This window comes from Chelonia mydas, chromosome 10 (genome assembly GCF_015237465.2).
Source record: "Chelonia mydas isolate rCheMyd1 chromosome 10, rCheMyd1.pri.v2, whole genome shotgun sequence".
In the NCBI taxonomy this organism is placed as follows: domain Eukaryota; kingdom Metazoa; phylum Chordata; order Testudines; family Cheloniidae; genus Chelonia; species Chelonia mydas.
In genome coordinates, this window is record NC_051250.2 from 64,063,527 (window position 1) to 64,082,227 (window position 18,701).

The 18,701-nt window shown below is 44.9% G+C and overlaps 1 protein-coding gene across 6 annotated transcripts in view; it reads left to right on the forward strand.

Moving 5' to 3' along the window:
- Positions 1-5,348: 5,348 nt before the first annotated feature.
- The window catches only part of GALK2 (galactokinase 2), a 79,844-nt gene continuing 66,491 nt past the window's right edge, over positions 5,349-18,701 (forward strand). For 2 of the 6 annotated variants that reach the window (XM_037909913.2, XM_027829080.3), the window contains exons 1-3: positions 5,349-5,693; positions 10,658-10,746; positions 14,824-14,947. In XM_037909913.2, the coding sequence (XP_037765841.1) occupies positions 5,440-5,693; positions 10,658-10,746; positions 14,824-14,947 (467 nt within the window). In that variant the 5' untranslated portion in view covers positions 5,349-5,439. Of the gene's footprint in view, positions 5,694-8,801; positions 8,915-10,657; positions 10,747-14,823; positions 14,948-18,701 lie in introns of all 6 variants that reach the window. The other 4 variants (XM_037909915.2, XM_043523328.1, XM_043523329.1 and 1 more) reach the window with 3 other exon arrangements.

An 18,701-nucleotide genomic window follows, 5' to 3' on the forward strand; every position in this document is an offset into this window, starting at 1 on the left:
TAGAAAGCACACAAAGGCTGTCCTTTAAAATAAAAGACAAATACCACACTAATACATAATAGTGAGAAGAAGGGAAATTGCTTGATATGCCTGTACTGTGTATTTCATTATAATAACCCCATTCCCTTTTCCATATGCTCTTCTTTATATAATTTATACCTCTTGACCAACAGATCTGTAGTCATACTTCCATATGTTCCAAATCTCATATGTCCAGGGCCTATTGTTCTGAAATTTTTTCTCCCTTAGCTTATACAAAAGGACTTGTGGCATAATTGATAATTATTTATGTTCTTTCAGTTGGTATGTGGTCCTTGGTTTTGAGTTGCTTGTGGGGTGTTTTAAGAATCTGTTCCTGCTCCGGAATTTAATCTGGGATGTTTCCGGTTTATTTTGATTTATGGTTTAGCTCATTCTTGATAATGTGCCCATGCCTTCAGGCATGGATGCCTAGAAATGAAACGTTAATAGTATTATAATGTGTAGACTGGTGTATGTATATTACTGACCTCTATCTGACAAACTCAGAACTGCACAATGGTATTCATAGGTCCTCATATTTCTAGTTATACTTTTGCTCAAGTGCTAGAGAGCTGAGTCTACTGGGAGAAGGTGGCTTTGAATTCTCTCCTTCTGCAACCATGTAATTTTCAGATGGCCACGGATTTGGTTTGGTACATATGATCTACTGGCTACTTCCTGCTCTTTCCCAGCAGGCAGGGTTGTCTTTAGTTTTATGTTTTGTGCAATATTAAGCAACAACATTTCTGTTACTTCACAGATAAAATCTGATTTGGACATAGCTATCTGCATGCAAGAATACAAAGAACTCTTATGAAGACAAATGTAGGGTTTTGTCTGTTGGACTTTCAGAAACAGCCACTTACTTAGGTTCTTAAGTTTCTGGCCGCTCTTCAGGCCACCACCTTTTCATTGTACATGTCCTTCTTGGCTGGTTAAGGCCTAAGCTGCAGCTGAGGCTAAGTGAACTTTTTTCCATCTGCACATGATATAAAGAGTGAGATCTTTTCGTTTGGATGTTGATCTTGTTACACTTATCCATGTCTTTGGTCTGTTTAGACTAGATTACTGTAATGCACTTTGCTTGAGCCTACAGCTTAAACCACTGAAGTCAGTGCAGAATGTGACTATCCACTTATTAAGATCATAATGAGAGCTCATAAAACCAGTGCTTTGTAAGCTGCACTGTCTCCTTCTAGGTTGAATTCAGTATGTTTATCTTGACCTATAAAGCCTTACATGATTTGGGACCAAGCTACTTGAGAGTGTGGTTCTTCTTATGCAATATTGCAACAACTGAAAATGCAAGATTGTCCTTGACAAAAAACTGACTCTCATAAATCCAATCCTGGAGAATTGCGATCTCTTCATGAGTGCACTGCGCAATACCTCCAAGACAGTGACGGGCAAACTTTTTGGCCCGAGGGCCACATCTGGGTATGGAAATTGTATGGCAGGCCATGAATGCTCACGAAATTGGGGTTGGGGTGCAGGAGGTGGTGAGGGCTCTGGCTGGGGGTGCGGTGCTCTGGGGTGGGACCAGAAATGAGGAGTTCAGGGTACGGGAGGGGGCTGGGGCTGGGGCAAGGATTGGGGTGTGTGTGTGGGGGAGTGAGGGCTCCGGCTGGAGATGTGGTCCCTGGGGTGGGGCTGGGGATGAGGGGGTTGGAGTGTAGGAGGGTGCTCCAGGCTGGGGCAGGGGACTGGGGCACAGGGTGGGAGTGAGGGCTCCAGCTGGAGGTGTGGGCTCTGGGGTGGGGCTGGGTATGAGGGGTTTGGGGTGTAGGAGGGTGCTTCAGGCTGGGACTGAGGGGTTTGGAGTGTGGGAGGGGGCTCCAGACTGGGGCAGGGTATTGGGGCATGGGAGGGCGGGGGTGAGGGCTCCAGCTGGGGATGCAGGCTCTGGTGTGGGGCTGGGGATGAGGGGTTTGAGGTGCAGGATGGTGCTCCAGGCTGGGATTGAGGGATTCGGAGGGTGGGAGGGGGCTCTGGGCTGGGGCAGGGGATTGGGGTGTGGGAGGGGCTCAGGGGTGCAGGCTCTGGGAGGCGCTTACCTCAAGCAGCTCCCAGAAGCAGCGCATGTCCCCGCTCCGTCTCCTACGTGGAGGTGCGGCCAGGGGGCTCTGCACACTGCCCTGTACACAGGTGCAGCCCCTGCAGCTTCCATTAGCAGCAGTTCTTGCCCAATGGGAGCTTGGGGTGCTTGGGGTGGGGACAGAGTGCAGAGCCCCTGGCAGCCCCTACACGTAGGAGCTGGAGGGGGGACATGCCGCTGCTTCCAGGAGCTCCAGGGCCAGATTAAATCAGCTGGTGGGCCAGATGTAGCCCGCGGGCCATAGTTTGCCCACCCCTGCTCCAAGAGGTATATACATTGAGGATGTAGAACTGAACACATACCAGGGTTTACTCCTGTGCTAACTGCCAGATATAAAAAATACCAACAAATGTTCCAAAGAGATCCTTTCTCGGAAAACACTATCACAGCAGGGACAGCCCTAGCTAACAAGCTTCAAGAAGAAAGGCAACAGAAATGGAAAGAATTGATTGAAGGAACACTAGCAGGAAGCATGGTTGACCATTCACAAGTTGAATAATGATCCGAAGAAAGTAGAGCAACACCACAGCATCACAGCCAACCTGGTGGGACACCAGCTTCTGCTCAATGGGAAAGCTCTGAACAAGCAGCCTAAATATTAATTATACAGCAAACCGATCTGGAAGAAGATCATTTCAGCACACCATATACAATAGATGAACTCAGTGCCAGAATAAGTCACCTGAAGAACGAAAAAGCAGTTGGACTCAAAGACATATGCATGGAGCAGATTAAGCATTTTGGTTCTGCAACCAAGTTATGGGTATTACGCCTTTTTAACAATTGTCCATGAATTAGAATACCTAAATTATGGTGACGAGCCCATGTAATAGCTCTATTGAAGCTGGGGAAGGATGCCTCTTACCCAAAAAACTTCTGTCCAATATCACTTTTATGCCTAGAGCCCTGCAAATCCACGGATATCTGCATTTGCGGATATCCACAGACCATTTTTGAGGATCGCGGATTGGATGCAGATACAAATTTTGTATCCGCGCAGGGCTCTGTCTATGCCACCTCTATAAACTTTTACCAACACCTCATTCTCAGTCTCCTCTCACCTCATATTGAACAGCATCTAATATCTGAACAAGCTGGATTTAGATCAGGAAAGTCCTGCACTGACCAAATATTAAATATTAACCAGCATATAGAAGATGGATTTGAGAGAGGGATGACAACAGGCACTGTGTTCGTAGACCTATCAGTGGCATACGATACAGTCAACCACCAAACCTTGCTTGCCAAACTCTTTTTTACGTAGAACTGTGCAAGAAATGGAACCACTGGAGATGACGATGAAATGGCCTCCCACAGGGCAGTGTGTTAGCACCAATCCTGACCAGTGACCAGCCCATACAGAGCAATACAAGGAGCTTTATTTTTGCCATGGTCTATGCATCATGTCACAGAAGATGGACTTTACCACTGTCAAGAATAGAATGATGTGCACTGAGCAACCTCCCAACTTATTACAATAAGCAGCTTCGTGCTAATCCAACCAGGACACAGGTGATGGCCTTTCACCTACGTCATCGAGAAGCCAAGCGGAAACTAAATATCACCCAGGATGGAATCCCACTGGCTAATCATCTGAACCCTGTCTACCTGGAGATGACATTGGACCTGACACTTTCCTTCAAAGCACATGTAAAGAAGACGAAAGGAAAAGTTAGTGCCCGTAACAACATCCTCCGAAAGTTGGTCACCTCAAAGTGGGGAGACAATCCAGCTACCTTGTGAACGACTGCTATTGCTTTGTGCTATTCCATAGCAGAGTATGCATGCGCAGTGTGGGAACGATCCGTCCATGCTAAGAAATTAGACCCTGTTCTAAACTACAGTTGTTGTGGAATAACAGGATGTCTAAAGCCAACACCAAAGGATAGCCTCTACTTACCAGCTGGCACTACGTCACCTGGTATCAGGAGGACAGTAGCAAGCCAAAGGGAAAGATTGTGACAGATGGAAGATGGATGGACAGATGGATCCAAGGCGTCTGTTATATGGTCACACAGGAGTAATCAAACACCTTAAATCATGAAAGAGTTTTAAAACCAGTGTTGTGCCTTTGGATACAACAGCTGTAAGGCATAGCTGAAGTTATGGAATGAAAGACTATGCGAGTTGGATCCACTGATGTAGATCTGGAACCCCAGGAGGTCCTTCCCAGAGGGGAGGATACAGACTGGTCAATGTGGTGATGCCTGAACTGCCTGTGCACGCAAACTGGCCGATCAACTACTAATATGATCAAATGGGGCTACTCTAATGACATGAATATGCGAATATGGTGAGGTGCAAAATATGAAGCACTTGCTCATTTGCCGACTCTTTGGGGTGACCTGTACAAAGGAGGATCTTGCTGCAGAGATGGAAAGAGCCATTGCTTGTGCACGGTTCTGGAAAAACATCTAGTTTGTGACAAGGACACGAGAAGAAGCAGAAGTGCAACACTGGAATTCACTTACCCTGTGGGTCTGCCAGAGCCCAGGTTTGTAAACCTTCTGAGCAAACTGAAAGGCCCTCTTTCCTCCTGCACAGTTAGAAAAGGGGTGGAATGAGGATTTGATAGGTTTATGGACGACTGATGTGAGGAGGGGATTGTTGTTACTCACCAGAGGGGTTAGTCCACACTAGAAATTTGAATGACAGTATACAATACTATCTATGTTAGGGCACTTATAGCCTTATAGGATAGGTATCTTTTGGACTGTATGGATTGAAATAGCAGGATAAAATAACAATAGCCATCAGTCTGCTGGGAGATGTAGCTGACCAAATCAGTTACTCCAAATATCCGGAGTCCCTATTCTGATGGATAATAGGGTGCCATAGGAAGTGGGGGGGGGGGGGGGAGAATCCAGCACACCATAGAAACACCCACAAATAACACAAAACATCAGAATAAAAAAAGCAACGCCTTCAGGATAAGGCGTTTTGCTTCTTCTGTTAATGTTTATTTTGTGTTTTCACTGTATGGGTTTGTTGTGGGGGAGAGATCTGGGACCGACCTTGTTCGTGGCCCTTGTTCAGAGGAGACATTGAGTCACGTTGCCCTTTTCTGCAATTACATTGTATGTTTTTAAGGCACTGGGCTGCCAGTCCTGGCTCGCTGGGAGACAGACCCTCTCCTTGGGAATTGATTTGCTTTGTCTTTCACGGAGATCTTACACATCATTGGTGCAGACATTTAAAAAAAGAAACCCCTCCTCTGCTCCTATTGTCACATCAACTTCAAACAACGTCCTGGCGCGGGCAGGAGCCAGGGCCCAAAGCCAGACACACAGCGGGGGCGGAGCCGCTTGTCCGAGCCCTGCTGGATGTCTGGGCAGTGGCTTGCCCGGCAGCTTGGCACAAGCCCTGCCCCGAGCACCCGGACCTGGGCGGGGAGGAGGCAGGGCTCCCCCGCCGCCCGGAAGGAAGGGAGACATTGCTTGTCCCGTGATAGCAGCCTACGGTCCCGGCGGCAGGCAACCCGCCGCTGCCTCTCTGCCGCCCCGCACAGCCCCGCGAGGCCGAGGATGGCCTCGGACGCCCCCGCCACCCTCCCAGTCCAGCTGGCGGAGCAGCCCAGGTGCGTGGGTGTGTGGCCTGGAGCCGGGCCCGTTCGGAGAGCAGGGGCCCAGCCTGCGAGCTGGAGCGGCCCCGGCGCTAGCGGCTGCGGACGCTGGACACGGGCTGCAAAGCGGCTGCGTCTCCCTCGGGCTTTGCCGGGCAGCGGCCGGTGCTGAGGGCGCGGCAGCCGTCCCCCGGTGCAGGCTGTGTCCGGGCTCTCCTCTGTTCCGCAGTGACGGCGAGTGCCGCTGAAGGGCGCCAGCTGCACGGTCCTGGACCCTTTCATTTGTCCCCAGAGGGGTGGCCGGCCTCTCCACGTATAGGTGCTGGAACTAGGGTGCAGGGGTTGCTGCACCCCTGGGCTTGAAGGGGTTTCCATCATATCCAGGGTTTACAGTTTGGTTCAATGGCTCTCAGCCCCCCCAATGTAAACATTGTTCCAGCACCGCTGCCGGTGAGCACAAGGAGCCACTTCGGGGGGCTCTCCTGACTCTGATCGACCTAACCAGCTTTTCCCCCAGAATGGGAGGAAAGTCACCATTAGTGTGACCAGGCACCCTCAAACTGCTGATAGCCACATGGAAAGGGGGACTTTGTGCAATCCATCATCTCTATGGGAGACTCTGGCAGAGGAGCCATCAGTCCAGATCCCTCTTACCCCTTCCAGATGGGAGAAAAGAGGGGGAGGAACCTCATAACCAGTTCAGGTTTTCCCGTTCCCTCTTCTGCTATGGCAGTGGGATGGCAACCCAGTCCTTGATTTTTCTCTCCTTCCCCGCTCCAAGCTCCAACCCTGTCATCCCTAGGAATTCCGAACATTGTAAAGCCAACCCAAAAGGCAGTGCAAAGTTACCCCACATCACTTTTCCAATATTCCCTAACGAAAGAGGGACCACCTCTCTCCATGCCCCTGTGTCTAAGGCCTGCTCTGTTTGGAAGTGTTATCAGGAAAGTTAAATCTCATTGTGCAGCAGGCGAATGCAGGGGAAGTCCCGTAAACCTCTGATTTTATGTTAGCATTCAGAGAAGAGGTGTGTTCTAAATTGTTCCTCCTCCTGTCAGATTACACTGCATTTCACTTAATTTTAATTCACATCGTTTTGAAATTTGCCTGTGCAAAGCTGAAGCAAATGGGAGATGTGTTGTTCAGCAACTCTGAAAAATCAGATCTGATTTAGATATCTAAATGGAAGCACCTATGTTTCAACATTTTGGCCAAAGTTTACAAATAGATGAGACTATTCTTGCTTATAAAACACATCTTGGGGTATGTCTACTCTTACAATGCTACTGCAGCACAGCTGCAGTGCTGTAGTGTTTCAATGTAGACATCACCTATGCCGGCGGGAGGGAATCTCCCATTGGCATAGGTAATCCACCTCACCGAGAGGTGGAAGAATTCTTGGGTTGACCTAGCACTGTCTACATAGGGACTTAGATAGGCTTAACTATGGTGCTGGGGGGCTGGATTTTTCATATCCTTGACTGATGTAGATAAACTGACTTAATTTTCTAGTCTAGACCAGGCCTCTGAGAATAAATTAGTATAAATCAATCCCAGTTACCTCTGTTTATTCTTAGGCTATGTCTACACTGCACTTTCTTTGTTAAAACTTTTGTCACTCACAGATGTGAACCCCCCCCCCGAGTGACAAAAGTTTTAACGATGAAAAGCGCTGGTGTGGACAGTGCTTCGTCAGTGGGAGATGCTCTCCCGGCGACGAAGCAACCACCCCTCATTGGGGGTGGTTTTATTTTGTCGCTGAGAGAGCTCTCTACTGGAGACAAAGAGCATCTACACTGTGTACCTTACATCGGTGTGGCTGTAGCAGCACAGCTGGGCCATTGTAAGATACGCAGTGTAGACATAGCCTTAGACACCAGCACCACTATAAAAACAGCTCTAAGCCAAAGAGACATTCTGGATACAGACACACAAGGAAATACAAGCATCTCACATTAACATAATTTCTAGCATTCTGCCAGCAAATTTCCCTGTGGACGGAAGCATATTTGCAAGAGGCATTTTCATGATTGTGATCCAAAAAGGGGGTTGTGGAATGAGATGGCAAAATTTGCAGATGACAACAGGAAGATAGACGAGTCAAGACTAGAGAAAAGTGCAAAGAAATTAAGAAACAGACATGGGAAAATGAGAACATTTAGAGATATAATAGGAAAATATTTTCTTCAAGGCATAAGCCAACCACCAAATGAAGAGGGATAGGAAGAATCTGTCCCTCTGGACACACTGTCTACCAGGAGGTTTCTTGCATATCCCTCCAAAGTATCAGATACTGTTCACTTTAAAGACAGAATACTGAATTAGGTTGACCCCGGGTCTAATCTAGCAAGGCAATTCCTATGTTTTCATTTGTAAGCAGTCAAAGTGGATTAAAGTGCAGAAAGGTCTAATAAATAATTCACAACAGATGGTGGTCTCCTGTACAGCTTTATGACTAGAGAATTCTTGATTTGCTAAAATATTTAGAATATGGTTCAAGACAATGGTACGAAGTTTACAAAGGGATACAAATTAAAGTTAATCTAATGTGAAGTATCATATCTTTTTTTCATTGCTACTTCTGCTCGCTCTTTGCATTGACTACATTTGAAGCTCCAGTCTAGGGCTGAAGGTAGAAATCCTTCTAGGGCATGCTACAGCATTTGTTCTTAGGAAACTGGCTACAAAGTACATTGAATTGGCTAGGTGCTTGGGAGCCGCCCATTCCTCAGAAACAGAAAAGTTTTTGAAGCAGTATAATAGCTGTTTCATGACATTATTTTTAAAGATTGTTTCTCCTTTATCCTTACTTGACTTCTTGCACTTCATCTTTTTAATTTGCTGCTGCCTTTAAAGAAAGTTAACAGGCTGCTTTGTAACCAATATTACTTCAGTGCTGTTTTGATGTGACTCACTATCATGTCTGTAATTACAGCTTCTCGTGCTGCACTAGGATGATGACTTAGCCCCATCTCATCCTCCAGCTGCCCACTCACTGTCCTTGGTGTGATACTCAGGGAATCACTTGTTTACAAACACAGGAAGGGAGATAGCATTCTTCATAGTCCTATTAAACAGTGATTTTTCAAATCTTTATTTCCAATGAAACTTTCATGCTATTAGGTAAAACCAGAGGAAAATTTGAGAAAACCATTTGGCACAGTTGCTGAACCACTGTACAGAAGGTATTGGCTGTATAAGTCATGGGGGAAATATAGGCTGATGCTTGAGACATGGTATTTATAGTTTTTTGCATGCATGTATTTGTAAATAATTGTATAAATTCAGAAATTGGTTTTATCATTTTGATTTTTGTCAATTTGACTCCAGCCCTATCCCCAACTAAAAACCACAAATCCATAGCAGGAGTATCTCTACGGGCTCCACTCTTATGGTAGCATATGCAGTTTTGGAAAAACAGCTGATTTGACTGTGGTTTAGCGCAACATGAAATTAAAGTTTGTCAAGGGGATTGTTGTATGGTGTTTAGAGCAGAAGGCTGAGAGTCAGGACTCCAGGGTTCTTTTCCTGCCTCTGCCACGCATTTGTTTGGTGACCACGGGCAAGCTGCTTAACATCTTTTTGGCTCAGTTTTCTCACCTGTAAAATGGGAATAAATATACTTACCTCACATAAGTGTTGGGAGATTTAATTAAAAATTTGTAAAATACTTGGAAATGCTCAGATGGAAGGTGCCATAAAAGTGCAAAGTATTATTTAATCCAATATTTCTGTGAAATAGTAACTTTCCTTTCTCCCCTTTCTTTCTATCATTTTCCTAATGTCTGATCTTCTCTATACCACAATAACTGCTTTCTAAAAATTGCTGGGAGACCAACGCCTAAATTTTCAAAACTTGCTACTGATTCTGTATATTTCAGTTTTTGACAAATTTAAGACACATTAAAGTGCCCTGATTTTCAGAAGGGCAGAGCACCTAGATTCTGAAAATCACCTCCCCTTTAGGGATTTTTAAGTTGAGTGTCCAAACATTGATGCACTAGTTGCTTTTGAAAATGTAGGAATTATCACACTGTCTGGAGTGGTTCATGACCGTGAGCGCCAGGGCAGACTGTCAAGAAGCAGGTCAGAGATTCCAGACTGGTTGTGTGTTCCATAATTAGATTTCACCAACCATAGGCGCTGACTTCGGCTGGCTACCCCCGGCCGTGCCCTGCCCCAACTCCACCCCTGCCCCGCCTGTTCATGCCCCACCCCCCTTCCAATCCCTGCCCCAACTCCACCCCTCCCTGCCCCTATTCCAACTCCTTCCCCAGATCCCCGCCCCGGTCCTGCTTCCTCCCCTGAGCACGTCACGTTCCCGCTCCTCCCCCGTCCCTCCCAGAGCTTGTTACGCTGCAAAACAGTTGTTTTGCGGCGGCAAGCACTGGCAGGTAGTAGGAGAAGCGGGGACGTGGTGTGCTCAGGGGAGGAGGCGGAGGTGAGGTGGGGCGGGGAGCTTGGCTGCCAGTGGGTGCAGAGCACCCACTAATTTTTCCCTGTGGGTGCTCCAGCGCCTATGTAACCAACCCAATAACAAGTGTGAAGTCCTAAAATATTATAGCAGTCTTACCATGGAGTCACAGACAGTCCCCTTCACCATTCCAGTCTATCTTGCCACCCAGGCAAGCTGGACTTAGGCATGGTCTACACTACAGAGTTAGGTCAATGTAAGACAGTTGAATAAGTGTCTACACTACAATGTCCTCCCGCCAACTTAACTCACCTGCTACGCCGACCTAATAACTACTCCACCTCCATGAGAGGCGTAGTACTTAGGTCAGTGTAGTTGCTTACATAGCCTTTTGCTGCCTTTGACAACCCGAGTTGTTAGGGATGCGCAGTGCTAGCAGAAGGAGGGTAGTGTGATCATGAACAGCCAATTTCACGGGCACTGGCTTCTTCTGGGCCCCAGGGGTGCATGGATTTCCTGCGTTTTCCAATGTATTTCTCCTAAAGGATTCCAACCTGCCTTTCAGATTGCTGAAGCTGAAGAAGATGTTTATTTCTAAATTTGGATCGGCTCCCAAGTTTTATGCTCGTGCACCAGGGCGAGTCAACTTAATAGGTAAAAGGAGAATATTATTTTCTTTAAATTTATGGCAAGTTCCAAACATACAACCTAAATGTTTGTGATCTTTTTATTTTTGGTCAAGGGGTGCCTGTGCTTGACATTAAGTCATAAATGGGAAGGAGAAAATATTACTTCATTAGCTTTTAACTGCATATTATTACAACCTGTAGTTCACATTAAGGTCACAATTCAGGACAGCATCTTTATTCAGGACAGGCGTAATTTTATATTTTAAGTGCCATCTTGAATAGGTAAGGACTTAAGGACATAAATGCTTTTCTGAATCAGTGCCTAAAAATCTCTTTCCTGGTTAGGTTTAGGGCTCATTTCCCTATCATGGTTTCTGCAGCTCAGTCTCAGGCAGATCTAGGATGCAGTTGAAGTTTGTAAGATGGTATCATGAAATCGACCCACATCTTTTCTCACTACTACAATTCAAATCTTCAAACATAGTAATGCATCCTGGCACAGAGTACTACATTTTGATGAGAGCTGGAAATGTTCTGCCATAGTTTTCCCTCCCTCATTCTATAGAAATTCCACACAGTTGAGCCCATAGAGATTAGAATAGTAAGTTGGTCTGGAGAGTAAATATGGTTATTTCATATGTGGTTTTTTAAAATGTGGCTTCATTCTGGAGACACCCATTTTTATTTTATGATCATGCCCTTTCTAGAGTTCAGTTCTCTGTGTAATTAGAACATGACCCAGCCAGTCAGGCAACTTTCTCAGTGAAAGGGTTTTTGCTACAGATATGGCAAATATAGTGCAATAGAGCTCTCAGAGGGCCAGGTGGTCTAGCGGGTAGTGCACCCAGTATTGCCTCTCAATACGAAGGCCTTTCTGTCCAGTTCCTCACCTGAGGATGGGTTTAGCTTCCCCTCAGGTTGCAATGTCCTTGCCCTCTTCTTATCAGAGGGGGGAGTGAGAGTGGAATGTGGCTTATGCCTTACCTGCAACAGGGTAGGGGACCTTGGGCCTTCCCATTCCACTGGCTCCCACCCAGAGCCCTATGAGATTCAACAGCGTCCAGCACCATGGTGTGCCCTCAGAGTTACCCTCTCTGGATCACTTCTTACCATCTGTCTCTCCTCCAAGGTGCCAGTATAACATTACAAAAGAAAAAGAAAAGACAACTAAACTTTCAGCCCCGACTGGACTCCGTGTGCCGTCCTACTCCCCATAGGGAGGCTTTTTCAGCACCCTTGTCCAGGAGCCTTCAGGTTAGGTCTGTCTTCCTCCCCAACCTCTCACTGACTGAATTGTGTTGCTCCTTTTTAAGCTTCCTCTCCAGCTGGAGCGTGCTTTGCAGGTCTGGAGGGACAAGGCTACCTGAGGCCAGTATTGTCCTTTAACCCCTTTGGGCCCAGTGTGGGGTTTGTAAACGCATCACATACACATTAAAAACATTAATTAGCCTGTTATGCAGTCAATTTAAATTTTTACTTTGAACATCTGTCATGTAAGATAATTAGAGTGGAGAACAGATGTTGCCTGAAAATTATTCCTAACAGAGAAGGTACTTGCTATGTCCATTTTCTTTATTGAATGTTATTTTGTATGTAATGAACAATTGTATTAATGATGATTTAAATATTAGTATTTTCCTGGAAAAAGTCCAGCTATGGTATGAAAAATGAATTCCTGCATAAGCCTTATGCAGTGGGTGATGAATCATTCAGATGAGCAGAAGTTGTCGCAGGAAGGGAAATTATGTATTGCATTTATGTTTGCGGTATGCTAACCATAGGTGAAATGGAAATAATTTAACTTGCTTGTCTTGCTAATTTTACCAGTTACATATCAAGCACAAATAGTCTTCCTACTCTAACTGCCAGATAACAGTCCATCTATCACCTTGTAATTTTGTTAAAGAACATAAAGGTTTAAAAAGAAATGAAGGTTACAAAAAATCATTATAGAAATGTAAAGCTTTGGTGCCTTAGTATGAAATTTAATATGTGCAGAACAGTCTATCAGTTGGGATTTTAACAATAAGAGCTTAAAGTGTATATTCTGAAATGACTGGCAGAAATTGTCTAGGACATGAAGCAATTCTGCACTCCTACACTAGCCATTAGAATCAAGGATGTTTCTTCTTCTGCTGCTGATTCATAGATTCCAAAGCCCGAAGGGACCTTTGTGATCATTTACTCTGAACTTCTGTATTATACAAGCCCTAGAACTTCCCCAAAATAATTCCTTAAATATATCTTTTAAAAAAAATCCAATCTTGAGTTCAATGTTGCCTGTGATAGAGAATTCACCATGACCCTTGGTAAATTGTTCCAGTGGTTAATTACTCTCACTGTTAAAAATGTTCACCTAATTTCCATTCCGAATGTGTCTAGCTTCAACTTCAGCCATTGGAGCATGTTATACCTTTCTCTCTTCTAGATTGAAGAGCCCAGTATTAAATATTTGTTCCCCATGTAAATCAAGTCACCCCTTAACCTTCTCTTTGTTCAGCTAAATAGACTGAGCACCTTGAGTCTATCATTATAAGGCTGGTTTTCTAATCGTTCTCGTGGCTGTTCTCTGAACTCTTTCCAATTTATGAACATCCTACTTGAACTGTGGACATCAGAGCTGGACACAATATTTCAGCAGCAGTTGCACCAGTGCCAGAGGTAAAATAACCTCTCTACTCTGACTTGAGAGTCCCCTGTTTATGCATCCCAAGATCGCATTACCCGTTTTGGCCACAGCTTTGCACTGGGAGCTCAAGTTCAAAAGATTATCCACCATGACCCTCAAATCTTTTTCAGAGTTACTGCTTCCCCCATCCTATATGGATGGTCTACATTCTTTGTTTCTAGATGTACACATTTATGTTTCGCTGAATTAAAACACATATTGTTTGCTTGTGCCAAGTTTACCAAGCAATTCAGATCACTCTGTATTAGTGACCTGTCCTTTTCATTATTTACCACTCTCCCAATTTTTGTATCATTTGCGAACTTTATCAGTGATGATTTTATGTTTTCTTCCAGATCACCAATAAAAATGTTAAATGGCAAAGGGCCAAGAACAGATTGCTGAAGGCCTCACTAGCAATACACCCACTTGACAATGATTCGCCGTAGACAATTATATTTTGTGATCTACCAATTAGCCAGATTTAATGGTGCCATGTTAATTTTATGTCATTCTACTTTTTTTCCATCAAAATGTCAGGTAGTACAAGTAAAACATCTTACAGAAGTCTATTATATTGTCTTTATCAAACTTGTAATCTCAATTTAGTTTGACAGGATCTATTTTCCATAAACCTATGTTGACTAGCATTAATTATATTACCCTCCTTTAATTCTTTATTAATTGAGTCCTGTATCAGCCGCTCCATTATCTTGCCCAGGATCAATGTCAGACTGATATGCCTATAATATTGGCACAACATTAGCTTTCTTTTCTTCCAGTCTTCTGGAACTTCCCTAGTGTTCCAAGACTTACTGAAAATCAACATTAATGGTTCAGCGATCTCCTAACCCAGCTCTTTTACAATTCTTGGATGCACGTCGTCTGGATTTAATGATTTTAAAATATCTAACTTTAGTAGCTGCTGTTTAACATCCTCCTGAGATACTAGTGGAATGGAAAGAATGTTATCATCCTATGAGAATACTACATTATCTGTTATTTTGCCAAATACAGAACAGAAATATTTATTGAACACTTCTGGCTTTTCTGCATTATTATTAATAATTCTACCATTTCCATCTAGTAATGGACCAATACTATTGTCAGGATTCTTTTTGTTACCAATATACTTAAAAACTCCGTATTGTCCTCTGCTAGCCCCAGATTTCTCTGTGTGTCCCTTTGCTTCCCTTATCTGTTATCTACAATTCTTAGCTTCTGGTTTATATTCATGACTATCAACTTGTATTAGTTATAGGTTTCATTATTGTTTTTTATAGGTGCCTTCACTTTCCTTGTAATCTAGGTCATTTTTTTAACCCATTTGGCCTTCCTCAATTGTGGTCTTTTTGGGCATCTAGTAAAGTGTTCTTAAACAAGGATTATTCCAAAATGCTGTTAATTTTCTGTTATTATTTTGTTGTTTTCTAGGAGAACATATAGACTACTGTGGATATGCTGTGCTCCCTATGGCTATAGAGCAAGACATACTTATAGCTGTTGAACCTGTAAAAACTCAAGTTGTCCAACTAGCCAATACAAACCCTTTGTACTTGTAAGTATTAATTTATTTATTTCTTATACTAATTTATAATGCACTCATCATCTAATTGCACCACAGTTACAAGATAAACTTGTAAAAGCCAAGTTTAAACCAATGTAAGTGTCTTCAGAAGTGCAACATCTGTATGCAGACAAATCCTCAAAGGGCAGAGTGCCACCTACTGAAGCACCACCCAGTACTTCCTTTAGAAACCAGGTGTTGCTTGAAGCGTTCCCTTAGCCCTGGTCTACATTGGGTGGGTGGGGGTCGATCTAAGATTACGCAACTTCAGCTACAGGAAGAACGTAGCTGAAGTCGACATACTTAGATTGACGTACCGTGGTGTCTTCACCGCGGTGAGTCGACTGCTGCTGCTCCCGTCGACTCCACCTGTGCTTCTCATGGCAGTGGAGTACAGCAATCAATGGGAGAGCCCTCGGGGGTCGATTTATCGCATCTAGACTAGACGCAATAAATCGATCCCGCTTGGATCGATTGCTGCCCGCCGATGCGGCGGGTAGCGTAGACATACCCTCACAGACACTGGCCCAACCTGACCCTGTTTAGCTTGTGAAATCTGCCAGCACACAGCATGTGATGATATATTTAGAGATTAATTGTGTACAATGGTATAGCAAAGGTGTATGTCAGGGGTGGGCAAACTATGGCCCGCGGGCTACATCTGGCCCGCAGGACCATCCTGCCAGGCTGCTGAGCTCCCGGCTGGGGAGGCTCGCCCCCTGCCCCTCCCCCACTGTCCCCCCTTCCCTGCAGCCATGTCACCGTGCAGGCAGCGCAGCTTGCACCTGCCCACTTCCCAGGCTTTCCAATAAGCCTGTCCTGCCGCTCTGATGGCATGGTAAGGGGGCAGGAGGAGTGGGGGGCAGGAGGTCCTGGGGGGCAGTCAGGGGATGGGGGACGGTTAGATGGGATGGAGGTTCGGGGGAGAGGTCAGAAGACAGGGAGTGGGGGGGGGGGGTGAATAGGGTGTGGGGTTCTAGGGGGGTGGTTAGGGACGGGGGTCCCGGGAGGGGGCAGTCAGGGGACAAGGAGCAGGGGGTGTTGGATAGGGTGTGGGGTCCCAGGGGGGTGGTTAGGGGCAGGGGATCCCGGGAGGGGGCACTCAGGGGACAAGGACCAGGGGGGTTTGGATAGGGGGTGGGGCCCTGGGGGGCAGTTAGGGGCTGGGGGTCCTGGGGCCCCACCCAGGAGTTCTGAGGGGGGCAGCCAGGGGGCAGATAGGGGGCGGGGGCCAGGCTGTTTGGGGAGGCACAGCCTTCCCTACTTGGTCCTCCATACCGTTTTGCAACCCCAATGTGGCCCTCGGGCCAAAAAGTTTGTCCACCCCTGGTGTAAGTGAATTTCTGTAAATACTATAACAGTTTTCTCAGCACTACAAAATCTAATCAGATGGAATGTCACTGGTTCTAGTTATGCTATATATACACTGTCTAAGAGGGTGAGGTTTACTACTTCTCTCCTCCACCTCTCTGTTCAGGTTTCCCCTAGCACAGCACTTCTCTCAGAAGGCCGCTTTGGCCAAACAAAATTCAGAAACCTTTTCATTGCAGGTTTGACCATTGAGAGGGAGGGATTCCAGAATTAAAATAGGCCTGTTGTCTAAGTCAAGTATCACTCTCCTTAAATTCAGATGCTACATGACTTCTAGGGCCATGTTATATTTGCAGGGGAAGAGCTGTTTTGATAGGTGCTCAGTGAAGCAGTGACAGAAAATTTAAGCACTTTGACTAGACTGGTCTTTGAGCCAGGGCTTGGCACAGCAAATAAGAACCAAAATAGCGCCCTATTAAAACAAGTACAATTGAAACTAAACCTAGAATTATAGTTCTTGAATTAAAATAGCATGGGCAATCAATATATTTTTGTAGCTGTTTTGGCTTCCATTTGAACTCATATGGTTTTGGCTTAGGAGAGCTTTCTGCAGACAGCATCTCTGCTTCACTGTAGCCCTCCTGGTTAAAAGCAAAAAGGAACGTATCTTTCAACACTTTTGAGCATTATACTATCAACAATTGCCTTTGAGCTGCTGCGTCTTTTTTTACCAATCTGTCACAGATCTAGGGTTTATGCATATGCTGAATGAAAAGCATGTGCCCTTTGCTAATGAGGGATAACCACAAGTCTCCATAGAGTTACCCTTTCTTAGCTCAACCTTGATTTTACAGACTGCTGAAACGTTTCGCAATGTTTCAAACCTGTTTCACCCTGGAGAGTTCATTTAAACTTTTAGTAAAGTGATAACAGAACAAGTTGCAAAGAGTTACCTTTTCAGATCGTAAAAGCTTCTCTGCTGACAAGGTGCCCTTTGATATCAGTTGGGACAAAGGACTATTCAAAACCTGTGCAACCTTTTGAGGTTTCACTAGTCTAATGCCACCATAGTAAAGAATATGAGGATAGAGACTATCTTGACCAAACTTCAAAGGGATTGGGGAGATACTACAGGATAATAGCCGTCAGCTGGGTATCCATCTCATGGCACAGTAGGAAAGCCTTGTATTCAAGAAATCAAAGAGTTATTAGTAAAGGGTTCCTAAACTTCAGATAACAGACTGAAGGTTCAGTAGACAAGCTGATGAGAGCCAAATTGTCCAGAAGAAACAAGATTTAAATAGCATTTAAGAAAAAAAACCCCAAACCCTCAACCACATCGACATTTCTCACTGCACGAGCAAGCTCCTCTATACTTTATGTACAGATATATGAATTCTGGAGTCTAACCTTGCAGCAAAGGTTAATTTCCCCAAGCATTCTTTGACAGTGTTATCATTGATTAAAGAGGGATAAAGAATGATTTGAACAATCTGTGTCCTGAACAGAAAAATTGCTAGTGACAGGTCAAATATATTGAACAGTGTGTGAATGAGTCAAGTGCCTTAGCTGTGCATGTGGCAAGGGCAGAGGTATGTGTCCATAAGCTGGCTGATTTGGGTGTGCCATGACAAACCTACTGAGTGATGTCATTGTAGTGCTTTTGTCCACATTGAGTATGTTTACACAGCATTTTGGAGCAAGCGGGAGTGAGCTGCTCTACCGGTGTCAACAGACATGGTCAAGCAGGGCTCATGCTAGTGCTCTAAAAATAGCCGTATAGACAGTGTTTTGAACTTGTGGCTCGGACTGCAGCTCGGGCTGCATTTTGGAGCAAACAGGAGGGAGTCTCTCAAGTTTGTCAACCCTCTTCACGGAGGCTCACTCTTGCTCAAAATGCTGTGTAGACATTGTCAGACATTCTATTTATATACATGGACATCACTTTCCAGTATACTGTGCTTCCTTCAGTTTGAGTTTTAAAGGTGACCTGCAAATATAATGCATAAGCTTCGCTTTAGCAATGAGGGGGAAATTCTACTTCCTCCTCCTTGACTGCAGAGGGCCCTACCTGCACCTGAATCATTATGCGGGGGACAGTATTCTAATGCACTGTTTATGTGAACCAGATGTTCTTCAATTTCCCTAGCTATGACCAAAGCCAGTAGCAAGAGAATAGAGAAAGGAATAGTGGCTCTGTTCCTGCAAAGTACCATAGATTTCAGTGAGTGTTGAGGAAGCCGATCAACTTCCCAGAGATCCTCAGTAACTTTCAGGATCAGGCTCAGACTGAATATCCTCTAAATAAGAGTTTAGCTCTATAACTGGTAAGCTACAGAAATGCAAAAACCACTGCAGCTAAAACAAGAATCAAATTGCTCAAAAAAGAGTCCTAAGAAATTATTTCAGTATTGATGTAATTTCCAGAGTAGCT